The 21,946-nt window shown below is 36.3% G+C and overlaps 1 protein-coding gene across 1 annotated transcript in view; it reads right to left on the bottom strand.

The window, feature by feature from the left end:
- LOC306882572 (uncharacterized protein) overlaps positions 1 to 21,946 on the bottom strand; it is a gene marked incomplete at its 3' end in the record, with an annotated part of 150,379 nt that overhangs the window by 22,353 nt on the left and 106,080 nt on the right. The window contains exons 22-38 of the mRNA XM_079437294.1: positions 21,069 to 21,122; positions 19,831 to 19,920; positions 15,974 to 16,015; positions 15,307 to 15,384; positions 14,786 to 14,821; positions 14,548 to 14,592; positions 14,365 to 14,418; positions 14,081 to 14,122; positions 11,346 to 11,450; positions 10,761 to 10,814; positions 10,358 to 10,411; positions 9,489 to 9,542; positions 9,263 to 9,316; positions 8,318 to 8,362; positions 6,360 to 6,410; positions 6,214 to 6,258; positions 3,627 to 3,653 (exon numbers count right to left, since the gene is read on the bottom strand). Coding sequence (XP_079293420.1) covers positions 3,627 to 3,653; positions 6,214 to 6,258; positions 6,360 to 6,410; positions 8,318 to 8,362; positions 9,263 to 9,316; positions 9,489 to 9,542; positions 10,358 to 10,411; positions 10,761 to 10,814; positions 11,346 to 11,450; positions 14,081 to 14,122; positions 14,365 to 14,418; positions 14,548 to 14,592; positions 14,786 to 14,821; positions 15,307 to 15,384; positions 15,974 to 16,015; positions 19,831 to 19,920; positions 21,069 to 21,122 — 930 coding nt within the window. The remainder of the gene's footprint in view (positions 1 to 3,626; positions 3,654 to 6,213; positions 6,259 to 6,359; positions 6,411 to 8,317; positions 8,363 to 9,262; positions 9,317 to 9,488; positions 9,543 to 10,357; positions 10,412 to 10,760; positions 10,815 to 11,345; positions 11,451 to 14,080; positions 14,123 to 14,364; positions 14,419 to 14,547; positions 14,593 to 14,785; positions 14,822 to 15,306; positions 15,385 to 15,973; positions 16,016 to 19,830; positions 19,921 to 21,068; positions 21,123 to 21,946) is intronic.

The following is a 21,946-nucleotide window of genomic DNA, read 5'->3' as shown; positions in this document are numbered from 1 at the left end:
ATAACCTTTTTTTCTCTAATGACAATGTAAGAATTTTGGATTGGAAGTCATTATTGGGAGTCAAGTTGTTTAAAGAGAAATCCACAAATGAAAATGTTTCAGTACAGTGTCATTTTCAGCATCACAAATGTTGTATTTCTGTTCATTAGCATTACAATTTAGAATAAAATGGATGATGCCTTTGTTTTACTAATGCTAATGTAATACTTTTTTGTATTCTAAATATAAACAAATAATATACATGTATCAACACATACACACACACACACATATACACTCATGGCCAAAAATATTGGCACCCTTGGTAAATATGATCAAAGGTGGTTGTGAAAATTAATCTGCATGGTTAATCCTTTTGATTTTTTATTAAAAAAAATAAATAAAATAAAAATAAAAAAATCACAAAAATCTAACCTTTCATTGGATAATAAGAATTTAAAATGGGGGGATATATCATTATGAAATAAATGTTTTTCTCCAATACATGGCATACATAACGACACCCTTTTATTCAATACTTTTTGAAACCTCCATTTGCCAGTTTAACAGCTCTAAATTTTCTCGTATAATGCTTGATGAGGTTAGAGAACACCTGACAAGAGATCAGAGACCATTCCTTCATCCAGAATCACTCCAGATCCTTCAGATTCTCAGCTCCATGTTGGTGCTTCTCTTCAGTTCACCTCACTCATTTTCTACAGGGTTCAGGTCAGAGGACTGGAATGGCCATAGCAGAAGCTTGGTTTTGTTCTCAGTGACCCATTTTTGTGTTGTTTTTGAGGTTTGTGTTTGGATTACTTTACGGTTGGAAGATCCAAACTTGGCCCATTATAAGATTTCTAACAGAGGCAGTCACTTATTGATTTTTAATCTGTTGGTTTTTGATAGAATCCATGATGCCATGTGTCTAAACAAGATGTCCAGGACCTCCAGCAGAAATATAGGCCCACAACATCAAATACACACATGGGGTACTTTTTATCCCTGTTTTCACCGAATCCATCTCGAGTGTTTGCTGCTAAAAAGCTAATTTTTTTGTTTCATCTGACCATAGAAGCCAGTGCCATTTTAATTTCCAGTCGTGTCTGATAACTGAATATGCTAGAGATTGTTTTTGGATGAGCTAGGAGAATTTTTCTTGAAAACCTCCCAAACAACATGTGGTGATGTAGGTGCTGTTTGTCAATTATTTTTTTTTTAAAGTTTTTATGACCCCGAGACTCAACTATTTTTTGCAATTCTCCAGCTGTGATCCTTGGAGACTTTAGCCACTCAAACTCTCCTCCTCACCGTGCATTAGGACTATATAGACACACGTCCTCTTCCAGACAGTTTCGTAACATTTTCTGTTGATCGGAAATTCTTAATTATTGCCCTGATGGTGGAAATGGGGATTTTCACAGCTCTAGCTCTTTTCTTTAAGCCACTTCACTAATTTGTGAAGCTCAATTATCTTTTGCAGCACATCAGAAATATATTATTTGGTTTTTCTCATTGTAATGGATGATTAAGGGAATTTGGGCTTTGTTTTCCATCCTATTTATATTTCTGTGAAACAGGAAGCCATGGCTGGATAATTTCATGTTCATAATCACTATGGAGTGCTCAAATATACTTCAGAGATATTTTACTCATAAGAATTTCTAGGGGTGCCAATAATTGTGTCCAACATGTATTTGAGAATTTTTTTTATTTCATAATGATATTTCCCACCATTTTAAATTCTTATTATCCAATGAAAGGTTAGATTTTTGTGATTTTTTTAAATAAAAGATCAAAAGGATTAACAATGCAGATTCATTTTCACAGCCTTCTTTGATCATATTTACCAAGGGTGCCGATATTTTTGGCCATGACTGTATACACACACACATATACATTAATATTATTATAATTTATTATTAATAATATATTATTAGATTAATTTTAATTAAGTCTCTTATGCTCACCAAGGCTGCATTTCTTTGATTGAAAATACAGAAAATAGTAAAATATACAATAAATCAATAATATTGTGATTTGTTTTTTACAATAAAAAATAACTGTTCTCTATTTTAATATATTTTAATATGTAATTTTTTTCATATGATGACAAAGCTGAATTTTCAGCAGCCATTACACCATGTTGCATGATCCAACATTTTCACACAAATATTGAAAAGGTTTATTTTTACTCTTCATTTATATTATAATAGTTTCAAAATGTAACATTTATATATTTTTTTTATGATGGATTAGCTGAATATTCTGAATATTGGATATTCTGGCTCTGGGACAAAAGTAAAACAATCAAATCTATACATACGACATTTGAAAAGTAGTACAACTAAATGATGAATGCATGGTAAAAAGTTTCCAAGTCAAATTTAATGTTACCTTCATATACATGTATAAAAGAATTAAACATATATATAATAAAAATCAACCCCTGAGCCATAAAAGTGCCAGAAGTTTAAAAGATTATATCACAGCAATGGTTTGGAATAGAAAAAATAATTTCTTTAGAAAGCTGTGACTTTCCTGTTTCCTTCAGTAGAAACTCAAAATGAATTTCCAGGTCAAAGCGACTGATGGAACAGATCACAACAGTGCAGCTACCAAACTGGTTTTGTAATGTATTTTAGCGACTCAAACACCAAACGCCATTTTTCCAGCATGTCACTGATTATTTCAATTAAAACCCACATATTTATCTTCACCCTGACAAGCGCTCTGAGTTAACTCTAATTCTGTCGCATTACCATCCTGACAAAGCATTTACTTTCCTCCTTCCATTTTCATTTAGCCTTCCGTGTAAATAAATCACAGATACTTCACCGCAAACAGAGCAGCTCGTAATTCACCCCAAGTGATTGGCCGCTTCCCCACACCGAACCCGTCCACGGAGCGCTGAAAAATATGCGTACAAGCATCGTATATTACGTTCGTCTCACGGCTCAGTCGCTATTGACGGACAGCAGCAGGTGTCACGTTAACGGGCCTCGCCACCGAGACGGATTGTGGCAGTAATTGTCGCACGTGTAGATTGCCATGTATAACAGAGCGCAGACCTACATGGGACCAGAAAGAGGATCGACTGGAGACAGATGGGGGCAATTCTAGCGCCGTGCCGGAGACTGCTGGGACCATTTATCCAAATGTGAAATTAGCATGCCGCTGAAAAATGGTTTTGCAAAAAAAAAAAAAAAACAATAAAAAATATCAAAATTGCACCCGTGAGAACAGGAAGTGTCAGCTTTTTGGCTGCTGGAGCTGCATTGTTGCTATTGTAGGGATCTGTCACTGTCGTGCATGTGCTTTTGTTTGGAGGCTGCACATGTACCGCGTTCACAACATCTCCCACAGACAGAGAAATATGCGGCGACAATTTGATTGGCTCCCACAGGCAGAGAAATATGCGGCGACAATTTGATTTAGGCGGCGTTCCTGATCACTTCTTTTGTTGTTGAGAATGCTGTGTGACTAAACTGTCGTGCTCGGCTGCTCTCGGGCTACTTCTGAGCCAGGAGCTGTGATTAATGGAGACCAGCCAGAAAGCGAGTGCTGGCCAGACCTGTTTCTCTCGATCCAGAGGCATAGAATGGCAGAGGACCATTCAATACAAATCACAGCGATGCAACACTCACCGTCCTTCCTTCATCTCCTTTGGGCCCCTGGAAAAGAAAAGCACAGAATTAGCCTGTGAAACTGACCTTATTTGACCCTACGGCTCTGTGTGCTATCAATTAATCCAATCTGTGTAATTAGCTGGATGACATCTGCTTAGATTTGCTGTCAAACAGTAACACAGTCAAGTGACTGACAAACAAAAGAGCCACGAGGGAATTATGCTGACAGAATTCTGTTCCAAAGCCTAGTGAGCTGTCCGTTTTAAGAATCGGATCTTTTGCATTTAATGAGTGTGAATTTTGAATTGAACTGGCAACGTACCCCAGAAAGTTTAATTGGTTTGACCGGAAGTATAATTTATCGCCTTGTAATTCAAAGAAATTAAAGTTACACAATAAATGAACGTTAGGACGTTTGTGACAAATAATTACATTATGATTGACTACATATGTAGAATATATTTTTACTCATCTGATTAGAAATATTAATACTACCAAAACAACTCAGCCAACTCCGAGATTTTAATTATGCCACAGAGAACCACAAAATGACCACTACAATGCTATTAATTCTGAATGGTGCACAGCTCTATCTATCTAACAATTTAAGTCATCACGTGGTCTATGCATGAGTGACTGTTCATGCCTATGTACAGTTTTAAAGGGATCATGAACTAAGAAATCAAAAATCCCTTGATCTTTTGATATACATTGTACTATAAAAACATTCTGTAAGTTTCTGTAACTTTATGTACATTCTGTAATTTTCTTGTTAGTCTAAAAACAACTTATATTGAAGCCTATTGGCCAAAACGACAGGTTGTGAAATGTACCACTTTATGACATAATATTGTGGTTAAACACCGCCTCCGCAGAAGATCATCAACGTCTGCTTCTACATCGCTGCCTGTTTAGCCCCGCCCACTGATTCGTGCACATAGTACGTTAAATGACAAGAGTGGCAAACGCAGGTCTACCAAACGATGAACTTTATATCATGTACTTCATATTTAATGAAGTTTCGGACCACATCAGTAAGAACTTGGTCCTTTTTTCACTTCATTTTGATCACGGATTCATTTACCAATAAGGCACAATTTGTCGCAGGAACTTCTGAAAGATTGAAATTAAAAGACGATGCTGTGCCGACTATATTGGATCAGATGTCGCACCATATAAGGGAGAGTAGCTTTTTTATTATGTGGTCACTATTGCTTCATCTTTTATTACAGATTGTTTGATACGTACTGAATATTTGTGTGTTTTTAACCCGTCTATTAACCCGTCTATTTTTTAACCCGTCTACAACTGTCAGCCAATCATAGCAGTGGGCGTTTACTTCCAAGTCTACCTTCAAACAGAGCGTTTTGATTAGGGGGGTCAAAAACAGGACAGAAAATAGCCTATTACTTCTAAATTGTTTTTTATATGTTAAAATCTTGATAGCATTATGATTGGACCTCAGAGAACAGTTCAAAATGAAAAACAAAGGCAGTTCACGACCCCTTTGAATCATTCACTGAGGTTCCATGATGCTTAGGATGCTGACTTTGTAGACCATAGACAGTGATGAAGCATGCTAGGTTCTGGAAAACAGCCTAAACAGAACAGCATTAGACGTAAAATATAAACACTAAAGTGAATTGAGGCAAATTGAACCACATTTTGAGATGACAGCCAAGAGTGCATCCAATTTACCCTATTTCCCCCAATAAAACGAGATTGAATATTACATTTGAAAGCTAATTTTACCCTTTAGCACACCAGTGAGCTAATATATCATGACTCTGCATGCTAACACAATCCAGTCACATCAAACGTTCTCCCAATCACAAGCGTCTTGATTGTTCAAATGAAGTTCAATTGAAGTTTAAATGTGCTTTGCCTAAGTGTGGTCTCCTCCAGATGCAGCCCGTCAACAGGAAGTGTCACGTCCCACTTAGAACAGGTTCAGCTGAGGATAAACCGAAACAAAGCACCCTGAGGGACTTGTAAGCAGCTCCTTGTGTCTATCACAGTGAGGAGGGAGATTGGAGTGTGTCCTCTTTCAGACCTGCTGATAAGGGTTTAGCATTTCCAGAATTCTGGGCGGTCTGGTAAAGATGGCCCAGGAGGGAATACACTCTTGTTCTTCATGGAAAGGAAGGACACATTACATACAGACTAGATAAGTGTGCATGTCGCTGCGTTGATAAGCTAATCGGATGATTCCGCTAGGGCAGAAAAGCTCTTTTATATGCATTTCTCTTTTTTTTCCTGTTAAAGCGCTGCATTTCAATTACCCCTTCTTTACAAGCAGCTACTTTGTTGACTATGTGGGACGGGTTTGTTGTGCCCTTCTCCCTTTGGGCTGCTGTCATTGTCTGAGTTTCAGATTTGTGTCTGTGTGGCCGTGAACAGTCCTTCAATTCCTGCTGTGTAAAACTCTTGAAATCAGGGGCGGACAGCAGCTAAACCGAATACAGATTCCCAAAACAATGTAGCTTCTTTGTGTACTGACATTTAAACTTTATTAAAAGTGCAACAATTGATTCCCTTTGGTGGGGTACTTTTAAAAAAACTATTTATTTTATGTGGGATATAATTTAAATAACATGACACATACCGGGGGCCCTGGTGGTCCGGGTTGACCCGTATTAGCCGCTCCATTCTGTAAGTAATAATAAGGACAGTTTAGAAGGTATAAACAATATGACCAATTTAGTTACAATCTAAAATATTGTGTTTTTTAGTATCAGGTGAAAGTTTTACCTGAAGCTTATAGAGACTGCTCATTCCATTAGCCTCTGCATATGGGACACCCTGAAAAAAACAAGTTTACAAGATTTTAGCATGTTGCTAGGTGGTTGCTTATTGGCTGAAGTCAAAATAACCTGCCCAAATCAATATAAAATGATAGTTTCCAGATATGTCACAGGTTCCGCCTTCAAATACAAGTCAATTCAATTTTTCATTCACCAGGCTATAAAATCATAAAGGAAACAAACTAAATTTGAGTCTAAAATTGCCGTTTTGTTTGTATTTCTGGGGCCACTGATGTGGTTATGAAATTATGGCTGTCAATTTAAGGTGTTAAAGCATTGCATACTGCAGTGGTTCTCAAACCTTTCCTGGAGTACCCAGCCTTTTTTTATGTCTCCCTCATGTATCACACCTGATTCAACTCATCAGCTCATTAGTGGAGACTGCAAGATCTGAAGTGGGTGTGTCCGATATAGGGAGACATACAAAATAAGCAGTGCTGGGGGTACTTCATGGAGAGGTTTGAGAACCACTGGTATGCTGTATTCATTTAAATTTTTCATTTCATTATGCTTGTTTGAAATGAGTTGGAGTGTTGAAGAACATAGATTTGGCAGGTTTCATGTTTACCGAAATGACAGGCACATGGTTATGTGGGCTGCTGAATATAATTTTAAGGTTTGAACCTGTACTGGTCCCTAATTTAAATCTCCTAAAGCCTGACATTTGGAATACAAATGTCAGAGAAATTAAATTAACTTTTTGAAAAAAAAAAAAAGTATATATATATATATATATATATATATATATATATATATATATATATATATATATATATATATATATATATATATATATATATATATATATATATATATATATATATATATATATATACATATACATATACATATACATATATATATATATACATACATACATATATATACACATACATACATATATATACATATACATATATATATATATATACATATACATATATATATACATATATATATATATATATATATATATATATATATATATATATATATATATATATATATATATATATACACATACATACACACACTTTTTTATATATATATATTAAAAAGCCTGTTGAATCATACTGTTATTTACATTTTGAACGGATATTATTTTCTACAAAATTGTGTATGGGCAAGTTGCTTCAGTCCAGTAAATGTTCATCTTGAAATATTACTAGGAATATAAAAATAATTCTGGAAGTAAGTTATTATGCATACGTCATAAAAAATAGTAAGGATTCCACATATACCAACAACTGAAGAGGAATTTTTTTTTAGAATTATACTAAAAGATCTTTTACTTACTAAAAAAATATGAACTATAAATCAGATGAGCAGGTTTTTCAGTTTTGATCATGTTGATAATTAAGAGGCCTTAGAAATGGATGTATCACACAGGCTTTAGGGTTAAATTGCATTACATTTGTTGGGAATACTTACAAATTGCTATTAAAAATGTCAAACATTCTGATCTGTAAGAAACTGCAAATACAAGTATTCAAAAGAGTCTACCTGATATAGTATATAGGCCTATAAATATAAATTCTTTTTTTACATTTTTTAAAATCAAATATGCGTCTTACTTGTGCTTTAAACATGAAGTGTCCCATTTTTGTTTCTATGCAAAATACTTTTTCCCCATTCTATCTTTATATGCAGCGAAAACTATGAATAAACCACTTGTACACTGATTTTCCCAGAATTGATAAATACTGTTGCACCATCAAAAATCGCTTAGTGTTTTGCAAAACATCAACCAAGTGATGCTAGATTGGAGCAGAGCTATCTTTTTAGTGACCAATGAAAGACAGCGGGAAGAGTTATGGAAACCTGTAGGAAAACACTCATTATATTTTCAATTAATTTTGCAATTCCTAGTGGTGTAGAAAATGCACACTTTAATTCAGAACTTACAGGAGGTCCAGGAGGTCCGGGTCTGCCTTGCGATCCATCGTTGCCCTGGAACAAAAAGACATTTCTTTTCTTTACATGCATAACACAAACTGCCTCTCCAAACAAAGTATATGATTGCATTGAGAGTCAGGGCCAACACCACACTGCAGTGTTAGCAAATGTTGTGAATAATAACAGGTTTCAGATTGAGGATAGACTCAATGCCCCTTGGCTCTATTGGGTTGGCTCTCAGTGGAGCCGATCAGCAGATGAAAAATGCCTCTATTCCCTTTCTAGTGCATATCTGCACACTGCAGGGCACACCACCAGCTCGTCGAACACATTGAGCAGCATATTCACTATCTCCTGCTAACTGTTTGTGAGAGAATTACTTCAACCATTTATCAGGCAGTGTGTGTGACTCATACAGATGCAGATGGGTCAAAGAACTATATTGTTGGGAAAAGCGAAAGAGAGAAAAAGATGTGCCTTACATTTTGCTTTTATCCCACTCTAAAATTCAGTTTAACTATAGAATTTGTAAATATAACATTTAGGATGACACGCATACAGTAAAAATGTACTCGCTATCATGTTGTGCTAAACCTGTATAACTTTCTTAAGTGAAATACAAAATAAGCCATTATAAAGATTAAAAATATATACACTATATTTCAGGCCTTCTGAGAACATCGGATAATTTTCTGATAGAAATGGTCCAAATTTAGAATTTGTTATTCTTTTCTCGACTGCAGCCCTTGAAATCTAGTGTTCACTTATTCACTTGGCATAGTCCATGTCCATAAACTTGTATTCTATGGAAATATAGCATGGACAGTTTGCAAACACCTCGCTCCACAAACAGTTATACTATGCCTGGGTCTGAAATAGCATTATCTTTTTTTTTAAAAGCCTTAATATTATTTTAAAATCTTAAAGCAGAAATTATCACTTGATTATGCTTACCCGTTCTCCCTTTAGCCCTGGGGTACCAACAGGTCCTGGTCTGCCAATCAGTCCCTAAATGCAGAGGAATAAGCATAAGGATTATTTTGATTAGATACGTCGCTGGTGGGAGGGGGGACAAAACAAGAAAAAAAAAAAAAAAAAAAGATTACCAAGGAACTAAACTAGCCGCCACATAGAAACCATGAAGTCATCATGATAATTATTTTTGCTGGAAGTTTCTAACCTGTGGACCCATACGGCCTGTGGATCCAGGCAATCCTGGCACACCTGGGGACCCCTGGGAACAGAGAAACAGATTAAAATAATTGTATTGAATTGATAATTCATTCTCTATCCCTGGACCAATCAACTGTGAGCTTGAGGCTAGATATCAACAATAATAAAATGAAAATGGTTCATTGGACAATATACTATTCTATACAATGTCAGCATTGTTTCAAATGTGAATGGATACAAATAACAAAAGATGCTTATTTAAAGGGGTCATTGGTTGCCCATTTCCCACAAATTGAAATGATTCTTTAGGGTCTTAATGAAAAGTCAATAACATACTTTGGTTTAATTTTCTCAGTGGCAGTGCAAAACAACACCCTTTTTACCCTGTCAAAATCAGCTCTGTTTTCAGCAAGCCATTTTAGTCCATGTTCCTTTAAATGCTAATGAGCTCTGCCCTCTCATCCGTGGGGTCCTCTCATCCATTCTTATGATACTGTTTACTTTAGCCGTGGAACAGGCATCTGAGAATGATATGATATGAGAAAGGGGAAATGATTTTACGAGATAAAAAAAAAACACTGGGTGGATCTTTATTATTATAGGGTGGTTGTGTACACACATTGCCAACACACATTTCAGTTCAAACTACTTGTAAAAATGCATGTCGCATCCGATGACCCCTTTAAATATCTATTGAAACAGCAATTTATTCAAACAAACAAAATCACTTAATTTCAGATGCACAGCCTGGATAAAGCTACTCCAGACAATAAAGTGTCTGGAGTAGCAGTATAGTAGTCAACTATGACACATCAGACAAGTCCACTAACTGTATCAGGATTAGTTTAGCTTTGTCGTATAATTTTAATAACTTACCTCATCACCCTTGTCCCCCATTGGACCAGGAAAGCCTCTCTCACCCTTCACTCCCTATATGACAACGAGACAGATGGACAATCGTTGAGACAGAAAGTACACTCTCTTGATTTAGTTTCTCTCTTAGGATGTTCTCATACATTATTAATGCTTATCTCTGGCCTCAATTCTTGTCTGTCACTGAACGTCTCGCATTCATGCACTCTAATGTACAGTATGCAAACCATTTTTTGCTATAATTGTTGCACCATTTGTAATACATTTGCCCTGCTATGCCTTGTTGTAACAGAGGAAATGTACTTTCAGAATTACAGCTAAAGGGAAGACTGTGGATATATCTGGGGCTCATGTGTCTGCCAATCACACGATTCTCTTCTCTAATCTCTGATTTAGGGCGGTTTACCTTCGGACCCTCTTTTCCGGGATTACCAGCTGGACCCCGAAGTCCTTGATCCCCCTGTCAAAGCCAACACAGAACATAAGGAGCCAGATCCACAGGACAGGCATAAGAATATACAGCGGCTCAGGTAAGTATCTGAACACTTAGACCACAGATAATGTATGAATGTCATCATGTTAAATAACTAAAGACCAATAAAGTGGAATTAATTTTAAAGAATGAGAAGACAAGGTCATACAGTATTGCAAGTGAAACATTTCAAGTTCTTGTAATTGTGGACCGGAAAAGTAAAATTAGTTCTGAGAAAATGTCAAGCATTATTGTTTACAGATTTTGTGGTTATCTAATACAATGACATGTAAACTCTTTAAATACTTTTAAAGCCCTTGTGTAGCAAATCTTAAAAAAAGGCTGTTATATACACATGCATATCAAATAACCGGACTGCAGAAATGTCTAGTGTATAATAAACAAATCATTCATTGCATCAGCCAGAAAGGATGACAGCAATCAGTGCTAGAAAATCTCAGGTGGAGGAAACTAATTTTAATTAGTATGGAGATTAAATGTGTTTGCAGCCATTTTTACCTTTTCACCATCCATTCCTGGGATACCTGGAGCTCCAAAGGAACCTTTTTCTCCTTTCTGCCCTGGTAATCCTGGTACTCTGGTCTGACACACACTGCAGGCGTTCTGCCAAAATCACAAACACACACAATGTAAGGTGCAGAAATCCGACTTTCTCTCTTTTAATCTCTTTCTCCTTCTGTTCAGATAAGACCAGGATGCAACACATCTCAAAATGAACTTTTTTGGTTCACATATTCAGAAAGGGCCCATGTTATAAAGCTGCCAGATATTAAATGATGCAGATGAGAAAAATTAAAGGATTTTCCCATATGCTGAAACAATCAAAGCATATCAAACTAAAATTTGGAAGGTAAAATTTGTTTTATTTTAAATGCAAACTTATCTTGTTTTAAAATATATCTTAGTGATTTGCAATGTATAAAACATAGTAAATTATTGATCTAAAAATAATTCAAATATTTTTATGGACTAAACTGTGTCAGATGCTAAAGTTGAAAGAACAATAAAATTATAGATTTGCCTCAGAATGCAGGAAATATTAATAAAATATATTGTCCTTTAGTAAAAATGTGAATAATATGCATCAAAATAAATTTCTGAAATAGTATTGTGCATTTGTCAATTATTTTTCTCATGTATCTTTATATTTTATTTTAAAATGGTTTAAAAATTCTCACGACTCAACTTACACCTTGACATGGATGACCTTTTGTTATTTTGAGAAGTGATATTTCTATGATTGTCTCATAAATGCTTCCTTATACATTTATAGTAGATATTCTGAAATATTATGAGAAGGATTAATTTGACCTCCATCTCATTTCTTCTAAAAGACTGAAGTAACTGAAGTAAAACGTGGCACTGTTTACCTCACTCTTACTGTGGAAAAAAACAGTAAACAGACTCCAACATCCTTATTTGTGTTCATGAGCTCTACACAGGTTTATCTGCTTCTGTATACTGACCTTTATTTAATCTGTGTAAGATTCATGTTAGCCCATCTGGATATATGCTTTTACCAGCTTGCAGAAGCACATATGGCGTTGCAATCAAGCTTTGCCCACTGCTAAAAACCTTAAAGGTCAAACCCAGACATACAAACAACTCACAGGCAGAACACTTGATAAAAGGCATGCATTAGGGAAGTACAATTTTTTCCAAAAGCCTTTTTTGCCAGATTTGAACCTTTCCAGCCTGATGCATTCACCTCAATACATTTGCCCACTGATACAGAGAGAAACAGGAAAAGCAGAAGCAAAGGTGCTTTCAAAAGCGGTTTTGAAACTCGGGAGCTAAGTAAGCAACCTTTTCCTCTTCTGCTCTTTAAGAGTGAAACTTTATACCCGTGAAGCGTAATCAATGGTTTACCGTAATGGGTCGCAAGGATTACATTGACATTTCACATTGGATGCACTTTTCCTACCCAGCACCAGCGTGTCTCTGAAGGTAGTAATTTACTAGTGCATTAGTCCGACCTGCTCAATAAGTGCAAGGTGATTCAGGAACCACATTTATATTTGCGTTCTTTGTGTAAGACTGACAATTAGCAAATTGCCTGTGACCGATATAGCAGTAGAGGTTTAACATTAGAGGAGAAAAGAGGAAATTTGTACACAAATTCAAAAATAGTCAGAACACATGACCTGAGTACTTTGACATTTTTAGATTTCGACATAAAACTGTGAGCTTCGTTAAATAAATAAAATTAAAGGAATATTTCACCCAACAATTAAAATAGAGTTGTTAGACAGAATGTCAGAGCTGCTCTATACCATAAACAGTGAATGATAATTCATACTGCAAAATTAGCAAAGCTTTTTATACATAAAGGAAAGAAAAATATTTATTGACATGACTCAAGCTCCAATTCAAACTCTGCAGAAATCAGTCATAAACTTGCTTGTTCTTTTGACATTTAAGTGTTTTGATGCATTCCTTTTCCTTTGTGTATGAAGATGCATCAAATCGGAGATGAATTACAGTACATAAGCTACTGTAAGTAGCTCCATGTGTTGTTGTGGTTGACAGTTCAGTCCTAAGAATCTCACTGCGTAATTTTTTGAGCAAATGGGCATTTATCTTGTCAGAAGTTTCTTCAGTCGTGCAGAGATGAATGCATGATGCCCAAACAGAAACATAAAGAGCAGTGGAGGAGGAAGACAGAACAGAAAGTACTTCTAAGGAGGAATTAAAGAGAGAGTGAAGAGTGAAAGTTTCTTTTTCTAAGTGCTAGTGCTGAATATACATGAATGTAAAGAGTTTGAAAGGGAGCAATAGAGCAGACATATAACAGTCTTAAAAAGTTCTTCAGAGCAATTTTAGGTAAAATTGGGCTTTATATTACCTCTAGCTATATTCTGTCATTTGTTTTTTGTTACTAACATATTGTGCATAATAGGAAAGGCGATGTTTCTGAAATCTTATGGTTTAATAGAGGGGAAAAATGCTTCCTCTAGGTTAAATGGGGTAAGATCTGTCTTAAGATCCACACACAATCTGACTGAAGGGAACAGAGTTTTAAATAGATTTTTTAAACACCTTCGGTTTGAGATGTCAGCTTTCAAAGTCTGCAAAAGTTTTGCTGATATGCATCTCAAAGGAAACTTTTTGGGTACATACCTAACTGTAAATTCAGCATTATTTATTTAGTTTTTAGTTCTGTTCATCATAATTCATACTATTAATATTTAACTTGTGCTGCAATGAGAACAGATAGCTGGATGTAACAGTACCTTTAGTAACGTCCCCATGTCTCCAACAATAGGTAGTGCTGTCTGAAAAAGAAACATTTAGAGCAGCATTAGAAACAACATTAGAAAATGACACGCAATACAAACACAAGTATTTATTTTATTCCCCATGGAGTGCTGTGTCAATATCATATTCCAACAATTTTCAGTAGCGGAGCAAAAATAAACAAAACAACTGTACATATTGTGTGTAACGGAATAGTAACTTTACGTTTCTAGGAATGCCAAGAAAAAGGCAAAAAAACTAAAAATCTAATGTTACGAACCGGTTCTCCAGGGGGTCCAGGGGGTCCTGGTCTGCCTTGTGGGCCTGGAGGTCCCTTTCAGATTAAGACACATTCAAGATATTTCTTTATATAAAATAATTCACAGATATACGAATATATAAATATATTGATATTTTCACCTTTTGACAAATTTAGACTCAAAGAAATTAAAGCACTCCTCACCATAATTCCTGTCGCTCCAAGTGGTCCTGGAGGTCCACGGGGACCCTGTGAAAATATCACCATCATGTAAATTCACTTGCTTCAACATTTTCAAAACAAAGAGATTCAATCTCGGTCTTAACTTGTATAAGATCTTTAAAAAATATGCAAGTGTAAGTATACTATGCACAATGATATATAATTGACATGCTTGGTCTACATGTAATTGCTGTTTTTTAGATATTAAATGATCCTTTACCTGAATTCCTGGTTCTCCTTTAGATCCCATCAGACCCTATAGTAAATAAATAAATGAACAAAAATGTTATATTAATAACTGCTGGTGTCTTATAAATATTGTTTTCAGTCTGATATGCAAAAACACTAATTGCTAAAATCTAAAGCTACTTGGAAAGCTTTTATATAATGTGAACTTTGTGGTTTTCTGTGGGAAATATGTGGGATGAAGAAATGATAATGCAGACTGTGTAGTTCTGTGTGAAAAGTCATTGTCGATGCAAACCTGTATGACTCACTGGAACAGAATAAAGCCATTGTCAAGCTCCAATTCTGACAAAACGTGCCATAACAGTTGATCATTTGACTTGTAACACGTTTGATGCTGTATGATATTTTTATATGTGGAACAGACTGAAATTTCAGCTTTTGTGTTCCACAAAAGAATGTTTGGAGTGAGTAAATGACTATTTTCTGTTTTGCGTGAACTATCCCTTTAAATGAAGACAATGTGTGTCAAGTTACTCCCAAACAGGTACTTACAGGGGGTCCAGTGATTCCAATACCAGGTTCTCCTTTCTCTCCAGCATCTCCAGGGACTCCAGGTACACCTCGCTCACCCTGGTGGAGAGCAAAAAAGTCCAAAACATTCATCCAAACTAATTTTTAAATTTTTGTGTTTTAAAATGAATTTGTTGCCATAACAACATTATGAACATCTTCAGTCAGTATGTAGCAATATATTTAAAAGCAAACCCTTACAAACAGATGCTTACACAGCAGTAAAATAAGAGCTTTAACGAAGCGCTCTGCAAAAGCAAATAATTTATGACAGCACGTAACAGTACATTTTCAAGGTTTAATACAAGTTAAGCTCTAACTACCACAATTTCGACTCAGTTTGAAAACTGTATTCCACAAATTTTGCTTTGTTTTAAATTTTTTTACATTTTGGGAATGATAATAAATGGTTTTCTGTGGTAATAGACATCACAGATGCAATTGGATATGGAGTTTAACTTGAACCCAAAAGGTTCCTTTAATTATTCACAATGCTGACATTTCTTATCACGTCATAAAACGTGGACTAAAAGACAAAGCACAGCAGAGGAAAATATGGCTGATATGAACTCAGGGGATGTTCTTTTACAGATAAACTTCACAAGTGCAAAATTGAATACTTTAAAAAAAAATTCTCACAGTGACCTACCTTAGGGCCCCGCAAGCCCCGAAGACCAGACGCGACCTCCTCCTAGAGATGAAATACAAACTCAAATGAAGACTGTGTTCTTAGAACTTACATAAGACTCAATTTCAACCAGAAACTTTTATAGGAACAGTCTGAAAATCAGTGTTTGAGAATACTAAAGTGGTGATGCTTTTAAAACGGTGTTAAAAGAACAGTGTAACATTTTATATATAAATAAATAATCTACTTTTTCTTCACCACTTGACAAGATACAATTTCAAGCAGTTTCCTCAACATCGCTAAATATTGCACGCTCTTGAGCTTGGTGCAATTCACAGCAAATTTTTAATTGTTTTTCTCGGTGTGATTTGCAAGTGATACTGTAGGAGCCGACAGTGTGAAAGAGTTACAGTAAGCATTATTTGCTATACGCCACTGATGGAAAATTGATTTTTGTGGTCAGCAAGAATTAGATTAGCGAGTAGTTTTCGCATTGCAGAAGCCATCACAGCAGAAGCATCCTATGAAGTCAAAATACAGGATACTTAAGTATTGTGAACCGATTAAAATGAACACAGCAAGGCCCTTGTGAGAAGTTGGACTGAATCAAAAGTGGGTATTAAAAGTGATAACAGAAACGACAAAATAAGAATAAAACAAATAAAGCAGAACGAGACCAGGAGTGTATATAAACTGTCAGATTGAATTTCATTCGTTCACTTCACTCTATACTGATTTCAGTCCAGCAAACCATGATGACAAGTTAATATGCAGTTTATCTCCTTCCCTCGCAAACAAACATCATTGTTGGGTGGTTGTTCTGCACGCTTGATCAACAAACTATAGCTGGTCCAAAATGCAGCAGCTAGAGTTCTTACTAGAACCAGGAAGTACGACCACATTAGCCCGGTTCTGTCAACACTGCACTGGCTCCCTATCAAACATCGTATAGATTTTAAAATCTTGTTAACTACTTATAAAGCCCTGAATGGCTTATCTCCTCAGTACCTGAGCGAGCTCTTATCACATTATAGTCCTCCACGTCCGCTGCGGTCTCAAAACTCTGGTCATTTGATAATACCTAGAATATCAAAATCGACTGCGGGCGGCAGATCCTTTTCCTATTTAGCACCCAAACTCTGGAACAATCTACCTAATACTGTTCAGGAGGCAGACACACTCTGTCAGTTTAAATCTAGATTAAAAGACATTTCTTTAACCTGGCTTACACATAACACACTAATACACTTCTATTATTCAAATCCATTAAAGGATTGTTAGGCTGCATTAACTAGATCAACCGGAACCGGGAACACTCCCCATAACACATGATGTACTGGTTACATCGTAAGAAGAAACTGGTTACATTGTAAGCATCTACGCTACTATTTGTCTGTTTCTTTCTTATTCTGTTTCTCAGTCCGTGTCTGGATCAGATGGTGGATCGCCGCCGGGAGATGATGTCTCCCTGATCGTCGCCGGAGGCCGGACACCCGGATGAGCCCCCAGTGAAGACCTCAACTTAAAGGTGCCATAGAATGCATTGATACAGTATTTTAAATTGTTCTCTGATATCTACACAGAAGGTTTGTGGCTTAGGTAAGGGCAAACGATTTTACATGTCCATTTACAACCCTAGGATTTCTCCCTAGAATGAAACGGTCTGTTATTGGCTTATTTGGCAGGGTCATGAATAATAATGAGCTCTGCTCTGATTGGCTGTTTCACAGTACGGCTCATCAGCAAGAAGGAAGCACAGGGAGGAAAATATATATTCAAATACTTTCTCTCGCAGTTATATCGTCGGGTAATTATACTGTATATAAAACGCGGGCATCAGGGAGCCGTTATTAATATGCGAGGCATTGAAACTGCTTTTGAACGATCCATCGATCGCGTTATAGTTTCACTTTCAAGAGACGCGATCACACAAACTATGTTTACATTATGGAGCAACAGTACTTACCACACATTTCACAAGATCAGATGCTTGTCAGTGGTGCTCAGCATCTGCAAGTCATTCGCCATCATCCTCATCTCTCCTTACTGAGAGTGAAATCTTATGTACTGTAACAGGCTACCGCTAGCAAGGAGCTAACCATGTCCCTTTAGTGGCTCGCGTTATTTGCTTTCTGTGCCTTTCTGAATACAGACACCAACCCATCCCTGCACTTCACACCCCCTGCACGGCCTGGAACATAAAATTTATTTTGTTATTTTCGCTGTTGTCCTCGCTTGTTTATTTACAATACCTGCAGAGCTTCTGATGGTTCGGCCGGCTTAGAACAAGGGCGGGTTTATGCAAATGTTGGGGGCGTAGTGATCCCGACTGTTGCGTCACAGTCGGTGTTATGTTCTGATTCGCCTGTTTTTCTGTGGTCTTTTTTAATCACGAGATTTACATATGAAGGAGAAAACTATGGTGTTTGAGGCTCGCTGTATGTCATTTCCATGTACAGAACTGTTATTATTTAAATATGCCAGGGTAAAGACAGTTTTTCATTCTATGGCACCTTTAAATGCAATAAAAATAAAATAAAATAAATAAAAATATAATAAAATACCTAACTACATAATACTATTATTGTTAGAAATTGCAACAATATAAAATAGAAATAAATACATTTAATTAAAACATTAAGTAAACAATAAATAAACAATTATCTCCTGGCTAGAGGAGAACTGGCCCCCCAACTGAGCCTGGTTTCTTTTTCTCCATTCTGTCACAGAGGGAGTTTTGGTTCCTTGCCACTGTCGCCTCTGGCTTGCTCAGTTGGGGACACTTAACTTCTAGTGATTATCGTCAATTTGATTTCACAGATACTATTTAAACTAAACTCAGCTATACAATGACACCTCTGAACTCAATAATGAAATGCCTTAACTGAAAATTGAGTGTTTAATCTTGTTTTTATACATTACTGACACTCTATCCTTCAATTTGGTACTGTTAAGTGCTTTGACACAATCTGTATTGTTAAAAGCGCTATATAAATAAAGGTGACTTGATATACGTCACAATGGGGAACAAAAGACTACTATAGTTTCATGCCAACTTCACATCTAACATCCCAGAATATATCTAAAGTATTTGCTTCTACCAAGATGTTTCTTTTAACATAAAGAAGAAATAAAAAGAAATGAGACAGCTGTTGAAAATATGTAGATAGATTGGATTGGACGGCGGTTCTGAAAGAACAGGATGAGATTTCTGACAGATGGCAAACTAGTATCTTGGCCAAAGTGTGAGACATTGTTGAGATTTCTTTTGAAACTCTTGATGAAACATTGAGATCAGTAGTTTTTACTTAGATTTGAGAAAACAAAGAAGTAGGAGACTAAAGAAAAGTCTCGATTTGCTTCTCACTGGTTTCGAAGAAAGTGAAAGTGACGTGACATACTGCCAAATATGGTGACCCATACTCGGAAATCGTGCTCTGCATTTATCCCATCCAAAGTGCACACACACAGCAGTGAACACACACACACCGTGAACACACAACCGGAGCAGTGATATCATAGCTGATTTGTCTTTCTCATGGCTTGGACAGCTGACAGCTCACAGCAAAAGCATTTTTAAAGACAGTTTTACCAAAGCGGGGAATTGGCATGAACGGTATTTCATTGTTAAAGCTGAAAACAAGGAGCTGTCATCAATAACCCGGCTACTTGCGGAGGAAGAACGCGTGTGCGGCAATGTGTCGCAGATTTACAGGTGCATAACATCATTGTCAGTGTGCTTCTTAAATTGGAGCTGTCATCAAAGTGTTGAGTGATATTCTGTTTGTGTCTTAAAGTGGTGCTGAAAGAGAAGATATTGAGTGGGGAACATGGAGGTGAAGTGAAAGAGAAAGACAGGAATGGTGTTGTGTACCTACCCCATTGCAAGGTCTGACAGAGCAGGGCTCACCAGGTTCACCCTTGAGGCCTGGGGGGCCTATCGGTCCCGGCGCTCCGCCTGCATCACCCTGCAAACACACACCGACAGCTGGCATTTAGAGTCGCCGTCACCTCAGGTTTGTCATTTGACAGGTTGAGGAGCGCCGCACAAATGCACACACACATGCCTGCATTCACACGCACATACAGAACAAGAGCTGGATGTAAATATTACAGACATCTGGGGCAAATGCCACCAACCTAGAAATCACCTCACGCAGCTTCAGAGGTGAGACAAGAGACTAAAAAAGCAGTCTAAACATCCGCTATGCTGAACATGCTCACTATATTAAAGATGCTGTAGTGATTGAGCGATCTGTGACTATTTTGAGTGCATTTTTGCCAGTCGACTTTCTCACAATAACTTTAATGTAGTCATCTGAACAAAATATTTGCAAATTTGAATTATTATTGGAGGAAAAATAAGACCAACTTAAGTAACATTGGTGTGTGTGTGTGTGTGTGTATGTATGTATGTATGTATGTATGTATGTATGTATGTATGTATGTATGTATGTATGTATGTATATATATATATATATATATATATATATATATATATATATATATATATATATATATATGTATATATATATATATATATATATATATATATATACACACACACACACATACATATATACACACACACACACACATATCTATACACACACTCTCACGGCCACTCAAAAGTTTGGGATTTTTAGTGTCTTTTAAAGAAGTTTCTTCTGTTCATCATGGCTGATCTATTTGATCAAAAATACAGAAAAAAACTATTATTTTGTGAAATATTATTGCAATTTAAAATAACAGTTTTCTATTTTAATATACTTAAAAATATAATTTATTCCTGTTATCAAAGCTGAATTTTCAGCATCATTACTCCAGTCTTCAGTGTCACATGATCAACAAAGGACCCCAATAAATAACAAACACAGCAGTAATTCTCTGGTATACCTCGAGTGACCATACTATCAATTTTAACTCTGAAACTATTTTAGCATACACCTTTTTATCTGATTACACTAAACTATCGAGATGCACAAGCAAAACAGCTCAGTGAAGTCTAATGTGAACAAATTGTACTGAACATGACCTAGTGCTTAAACATATGCAGAAACAAGGAAAACATCACATTGGAAACATGCAGCCCCAGTCACAGAGCGTTCTTGCGTACCTTTTCTCCTTTCATTCCATCTTTTCCAGGCAGTCCTGGTTGACCGGGAGAGCCCTGGAAAAATCAGGAAAGACAAGACACGCCTATCAGCTTTATCTGTTCCTGCTTTTTCATTTGAATTTGATCCCCAACATCCCCCATCCCTGTGTTCCCATCTTTTTTGAAATAATGGCAGATGCTCGTTAGCAGAAGCAGGTGCTGAGAACAGATTGTGATGCTGATGCTGTTTCCTCCCACACATAGAGAACTCAGATGTACCCGTCCCTGCAAATTAATTTTCAGATTACCGATTTATTACTGATTGCCTGTGCAACAATTTACTGCTCTGCATCCTCATTTTTCTCGCCTCTGTTATTTATACGTGCATTGTCTTTTTTCTGTTTGTGAGCGAGTGAGTGGGAAAAACAAATGATGTGGAGTGCGTGATTAAAATAAAACTAGATTTTTACATTTTCATGTGGTGTCTGCCCATGCAAAATCTGTGGTACTGGGAAGACTCTTTGATGTTCTTTAGAATATTAAAATGAATATTAAAACTGTTTTGGAACCTTTATCCATAAAGGAATAGTTTACCCAAAAACAAAAATTTTATGAAAAAATTTACTCACCCTCAGACCTTTCAAGATCTAGATGAGTTTGTTTCTTTCTTGTATCTTCTTTGTAACAGATTTGGGAAAATTTAGCATTATATATCACTTGCTCACCAATGGATCCTCTGCACTGAATGGGTGCCGTCAGAATGAGAGTTTAAATAACTAATAGAACACATCATAATCCACATGACTCTTAGTAGATCAATTAATGTCTTGTGAAGTGAAAAGCTGTGTGTTTATAATAAACAAATCCATCAAACCATTGCTTTTGGCTAAAATGTCTTC

This window comes from Barbus barbus (assembly GCF_936440315.1).
Source record: "Barbus barbus genome assembly, chromosome: 16".
In the NCBI taxonomy this organism is placed as follows: domain Eukaryota; kingdom Metazoa; phylum Chordata; class Actinopteri; order Cypriniformes; family Cyprinidae; genus Barbus; species Barbus barbus.
Note: the sequence above shows the minus strand (reverse complement) of the source record. Positions and strands in the feature narration are given on the sequence as shown.